Source organism: Lolium perenne, chromosome 6, assembly GCF_019359855.2.
Source record: "Lolium perenne isolate Kyuss_39 chromosome 6, Kyuss_2.0, whole genome shotgun sequence".
NCBI lineage: Eukaryota > Viridiplantae > Streptophyta > Magnoliopsida > Poales > Poaceae > Lolium > Lolium perenne.
This window is the reverse complement of record NC_067249.2, coordinates 227,302,399-227,308,766: the sequence shown is the minus strand read 5'-3', so window position 1 is coordinate 227,308,766 and position 6,368 is coordinate 227,302,399. Positions and strand designations below refer to the sequence as shown.

Sequence of the window (6,368 nt, the reverse complement as noted above, 5' to 3'; positions counted from 1 at the left end):
TGTTTCCATCTAACAAAAAAAATTGGGCTACTTGGATTGCTTGTAAATATGGTTGGTGGGAGGTGATCATGATCATCTATGAAAAAAGCAAAAAAGAAAAACCACAATATGGGACAAACAAATGAAATTCCTGTGGAACTATGAATGTTGCTTGCTTTTAACATTATAATCTCTACCGGTTGCTTAAAATTTGATTATAGTGGACCACATATTTAACAACTCAAGAAATACATGTTTGCTTTACAAAATCAAATAGTATGAACTCAGGTGAACCAAAAATAAACATGTATATATATAACCAAACCCATCACTCCGATGAACAACCAGCACAATGAATAAAATGTGATTAGATTCCGCCTCCGAGTTTCAGTGAATAAGGCGTGTAAATATAGTCAGAAGTTAAACCTTACTAAATTTGACCAAATATATAAATGAACAACACCCACAATATGCAATAAATATATTATGAAAAAATGTTTCTCGTTGAATCTAGTGAAACTGATTTGGTAGTGTAAATGTTCTTACTTCATCTGAAATCTTCGTCAAATTTAGATGTCGTTGACTTTTGACTAAATTTATATGTCTTGTTCATTGGAACGGAGGGAGTAGCAATATGTAGTGAAAGTGAAAAAAGATGTGACTCATTAAACCAAAAGCTTTATTGCTGAACAAAAATATGTCTCTTTGGTGTAAACGCAAACCACACCTGTGGTGAAATAAAAGCTTAACTATAACAATGAATAAAAAAATTATAAAAAATTAATATCTAAATAAAAAAGATCAGTGAAATGTCTGACGTCATCAAAGGTCGTCACCTGCTGACGCAATCAAATGACATCAACCATCTACGATCAAATGAAACGGAAACTACCGAACAGCATCAGCTGTTCGCAGGCGATCGAGATGTCACCAGAGGATTCCACTGATCTTTTGGGGGCCGGCCTGTCTCGATCAATTTGGGTTTTCGCAGAAATTTAGCAAGAGAGAAGAGACGGGTGAGCAGCGCGTAGGCGACGCGTAGGCACTGGACTTGGCGATCAAGGTAACGATGGTCGAGACTTCGACCGCGTCCGCAATCAATTTAGAAGTAGAAGACCAGTGGACTTAGAGAGTGAGAGTGGTTGGGCTGAAGGAGACGCGGAGAGGATGTGTGGAAGTTTCTCAATTGAACCGTCGGACTGAAGTACCGCGTAGCTCGCTGGATTCAGGCGTTGTTAAAATGGCGTCAAGGTCTGGTCGTTTCCCAGTTCCATATCTTTGTTCCTTCCCTGACACGCTCCTCTCGAGAACCAAACAAATTCACCTTTTCTGGATCGTCCTTAATTCCCAAAAGTAGCAAGTCGTTGGCTCGTTGCATGCGCTAACCTGACATGGGCGCCGTAGACGCCGGCCTGGATACCGTGGCGACGGTCGCGCAGCTGGCAGGGGCGGCGACGTCGCACATATCCATGGCGAACGTCGGCGGGATCATATCCATGATCGTGAAGCTGGCGCGGACGGCTCGCCGGAACAAGAAGGAGTGCGAGCAGCTTGCCGGCCGCGTCCGCTTGATCCTGGACCTGTTGCCGTACCTGCAGTATCCGGAGGAGAAGGCGACGCGGGCGCCGCTAGAGGAGCTGGTCGCCACGCTCCTGGAGGCGCGAGAGCTCGTTAAGGCCTGCCAGAGCGGTGGCATGGTCAGCCGGGCCATCACGGCCAATCTGCAGGCCAGCAAGCTGGCCGACGTCCAGAGCAAGATCAACTTCTATCTTCTCGTCTTCCCCTTGGTCAACCAAATCGCCAACACCATCCCCCGCGACCGAATTCCAATCGGAAACGCCGCGTCCCAAGGCCCCACGAGCGTAGCACCGCCACCACCAGCCTCCCAGCCGGTCGTCCCTGCAGATGATGCCGCGAAGGATGATATAACGTGGGCGGAGGTCGCCGCCGCGTCTACCGTTACCATGGTCAGCAAATCCGCCGGCGGGACGGTGGTGTATAAGGCCACGCTTCGGGACGGCCGGGACGGGCGGCACGTGGCCATCAAGAGCTTCGAGGGCGACGAGGCGGCGTTCCGCGCGGAGCTCGCCGTGGTCTCCGGTCTCCGCCACCCGCACATCGTCCGCCTACTCTGCTGGTGGGAGGGCGACGGCAAGCGCTTGCTCGTCTACGAGTACGTGGGCGACGGTACGCTCAGGGACCACCTGCGTCGCGGAGAGTGCGCGTCGTGGAGAGCGCGCACGGAGGTGCTGCTGGCCGTGGCGCGCGCGATCGAGCACGTCCACTGCCACGCCATCGTCCTCGGCAACGTCGGTTCGTCCAACATCCTTCTGGACGCGACCCGGAAGCCGCGCGTGTCCGGCTTCGGCGCCTCGGTCGTGGACACCGTCGGAAGCCGAACGGGCCGTCTCGAGTCGGCCGCCGGCGACGTGCGCGGCTTCGGCGTCGTGATGCTCGAGGTGTTGACGGGGAGGGAGCCGGTCGTGAGGGTCTGGAAGGAGGAAAAGAAGGGCGAGGTGGACGTGGCCTTGGCGTCCTTCGCGCTCCCGAGCATTGAGGCCGGGAAGCTGGGGGATGTGCTGGACCGCCGCCCTGCCGCAAAGCCAACGCCGCGGCAGCTCAAGGCGCTGAAGCTGGTGGCGGACATGGCCGCGCGCTGTGTGTCTCCTCCATCTTCTCAACCGGGGAAGGGGCCTACCATGTCGGACGTCGTGGCCCGCCTCAAAGAAGCCTACGACCTCATCTGCAGCGATGACACGCGCACAAATTAGCATAGTCCATAGTTCGTTTTTTTTTTTTGCTTTGCATAGTCACGGTTGTTGTTGTTGCCAGCGGTATATAGTCTTCTATACCTAATACGTAATAAAGAAAATAAGGTTTCTTGTTCGTCCGTTTTTAACTGCCCCTATTTTTGTGTGGAAATTACAACAAGTGCCACCGCTTAAGTTGTTTTGTCCGATCGCTACGTCCCGATCTCTTCGTCATGACCGTCCCGATAGATTTGCTGGGTGTGGGCCGGCCCAGTCAAGAGGCATCCTCGATTGCACAGGATTTTCTCATCCTTTCCTTTGTTCATCGATGGAAGCTTCCAGAGACCGCGCTTGTCGTGACTCGTGACCATCCTCAATTCTAATCCGATACGATCTATTCCCTCCGCCCCTACACCATCCCTCCTATATTTATACACGCGACCCTGTCAATCTACAGTACTTCCTTCATCTTGATTTCGATCTCCGCTCCAGCCGGTCTCGCTTCGATAGCGTCCGAACCAATCCTCGAGGAACATAAGGATCTGCACTGCAGAGGCATCCCTTCTTCCTGCTGCGCCAGAAATTTTACAACCAACATCGGGATAATCCGACGAGGAAGATCGTGGCGATGCCAAACTCCGTCGGCATTGATGGGCCACGCATGCCGCCTGCTGTGCTGCCAAGAGAAAGCCGGGGAGGACGTCCTCGATGGACAGGAGGAAGTTCCAGTCCAGGCCTTGAGCTCTAACCCCGGCTAGCTTTGAAACCACGACGCGGTCTGAAGACCAGCCTGCCTCACCGTTGTGGGGTACCCACGGAGTAGGTCTCGTGGACTGCCAAGATTCAAGAAGCGCCCAGCTGCACCGATTAGTCGGCGCGGCGACAACAAATCAAGGATATCGGGGATTCTGAAATCTGAATCCACGAGCTGCTATTCCACAGCTCTCACTGTGACTGCGTGAATCTTCTCATCAAGCCTCTCCGATGCATATTTAACACTTCTACACTCCCTGCACACCGGCATCAAGATCCAACAGTAATGGTTGGGAAAAATCTCAACCATGAACCATGTGAGAATCGGGTGCTTGGATTAAGTGCTACAACGTTTTTTTTTTTAAATAGAGGAGGGGAATTGAAGAACAGGAGCCTGTGCGTGTGCATGTTTTTTCTTCAGATGGCCCGTGTACAATTTTGGTCATAGGTATGTGAGGACTGAGTGAGTGGATATTTCTCTCTCAAAAATAGTAAATCGAAAATATGTTTACGCGCAAATTTTGTGAAAACTTATTAAAAAATAAACTAATTTTGGCAATTTTAAAAGTATGTAAGTGATTTTAACTAGAAATTATTTGTCACGAAGTAAATAGATAAGTGCATGGGTTGACTGAACCCAAAACGGAGATGCGGCAATTTTCAAGAAGTAATGCAATTCATCTGAGAATCTATATATTTCTTTTTGCAAGTTGTAACAAAGGAGCACGTCTCATTTGTTTCGCCCTAGGTCTGGACTGTCAAGAATTGCCCTACCAACATGTGTTCTACTAATGAGATTTTTTACTAAGTCATAATTTTAAATGTAGACAAACTATATCAAAAGTAACATAATGATTTTTTTTGAAAGACCGGTAACCGTATAGAAGCACATGTACCATAATCCATTGAATAAAATTGTCTTTTTTAACAGATTGATACACGATTTAATTAAATCTAGATACTCTCTTGGTAGGAAGGAAAAACGGATTTAATATTGCAAAAAGAATACCACTTGCAAGATACACAAGACATCAAAAAAATAGAGTTTCGGAAACTGATGGAACTGAAAGTCCAACGGTTAGGCTACTTGAAAAATAATTCTCAAATTTTATCACGGTGTGCTTATTCATCATTCCGTCATTTAGTAATAGGGTCACGTGTCGATAGATTTTCATGAAATTTATGTCGTGCCAACGATTATCGTAAAAAATACTAGGCCATGTGCGGCATATTTGCCACCAAAATAATTATTTAAGTAATCAATGATGTTACCATGATTAAGATAGATTAAACAAATCAATTAACCCGTAGCAACGCACGGGCAATTGTACTAGTATATTAAAAAAAAACTTGTATAATCTGTAACAATATACTGTATCTATATAGAGGAGTCCGGTGTACATAGAAATATTCAGAAGAATCAGTATTTTGTAAATTATATGTGTTGAGAAAATTAGCAATTTACCAAGTAATTTAGACAAAATAGACCGCAAGAAAAACATGACTAGATTAATGGAAAATAAACAATGTATGTAGGAGAAGAAAGATAATGGAAACACATTCAGAGAGATTGATCCATATATTATAGGTGCGACACAAATAGAGAGCATGGTGGTGATCTGAACAACATGAAAGAAAACACCATACAGCTGTGCGCCCGCGTTGGCATTGACGTTGTCGTTTTCAGCCATGTCGTCGAGGTAGAGACTGCTGATGTCGGGGAAGAAGTCCTCGTCGGGGAAGTGGTCGTCGAAGTCCGTGATGAAGTTAGTAGTCGCGCTGATAGCGCTCCCCAAAAACCTTATCGCCCTTCTCCCGTACAGGACTCGAAGAAGCGGGGTTTCGGAGGCCTACTGTCCCGGATCGCGGTGCACGCCGCAAGACGGGATGGAGAAGAACCTGTAGCAGCGCAGTGCTATGGAAAGCGTTTGCAAGAACCTGTACGTGAGGTGAGGAGCGACCTCCCTTTTATAGGCACGGGCAGGCAGGCGAACAGACGGCGACGGGAGATGAAACGAACAGTCAGTGGGAGGCGAACTGAAGAGACAGCAGCCGGAGCCGAATAGCCCTAATAAAAAACCCACTAGCAAAAATTCGTTTCAGCTTTGTGCAACCGTTCAGATTATTTTCCATTCACACGCGGCAAAAAGATAGAGAAGCTCTCGGCTCGAGGCATTTCCGCAACCCGCGGCGTGTCGTGACGAACGAACGAGCGAGGAGGAGAAGGAGTGCGCGAGGATTCCCTCTTGTTCTCACTCACATACAAGTGCTAGAACAGCTCTCCTTATAAACCACTCCAGCTCTCTCTCAACTAGCAATGTGGGACTAAACATTTGTCCCACCTCTTGCCATGCATGAATGGGCTACATGGGCCTCTAGGATTTTCAGGAATTATTGGAATGGAAAAATTGGACTGGGCTATTTTGGACCAAAATTCCAACAATCCCCCACCAGATCCCAGAGGCACATGTAGTTTTGACTTTGGTTCAAAAACACTATTTATATACTGGTACTACAGTGGAGACTGTTAAGTTGAACTTCCACCTAGAACTCTATGCTACACTAGGCGGCGACTTATACAGTGGACTATGCCTTGAACTGCAAGTTTGCTGCATCCTAGCTTCACACAAAGCCTTGACCAATACTAGGCTGCAGTGGGACTTTCCCGCGGGTGGAGCTTATGCGTCATACTCCATGGCCTTTCATGAGTTTGTTAGAGAGCACCCAACTCTCATAGACTGCGACGGTTAACAGTCAAACTCATATAGGTGTGCTCTTCAAAAGATGTTCTGCAGGACAACATCTCTGCTTAAGATAAGCCACTTAGAACACATTAAGATAAATATCAACCTACCATGCAGAATAGGAAAGTATTGCATCTTCACG

General features: G+C 47.7%; 1 protein-coding gene across 1 annotated transcript; it reads left to right on the top strand.

Moving 5' to 3' along the window:
* The first annotated feature begins 1,144 nt into the window (after positions 1–1,144).
* LOC127305887 (salt tolerance receptor-like cytoplasmic kinase 1) lies at positions 1,145–2,865 on the top strand. The gene has a single exon (XM_051336480.2). It carries the CDS (start codon positions 1,371–1,373, stop codon positions 2,748–2,750), a length of 1,380 nt encoding a protein of 459 aa, XP_051192440.1. The 5' UTR covers positions 1,145–1,370; the 3' UTR covers positions 2,751–2,865.
* The last annotated feature ends 3,503 nt before the right edge of the window (positions 2,866–6,368 follow it).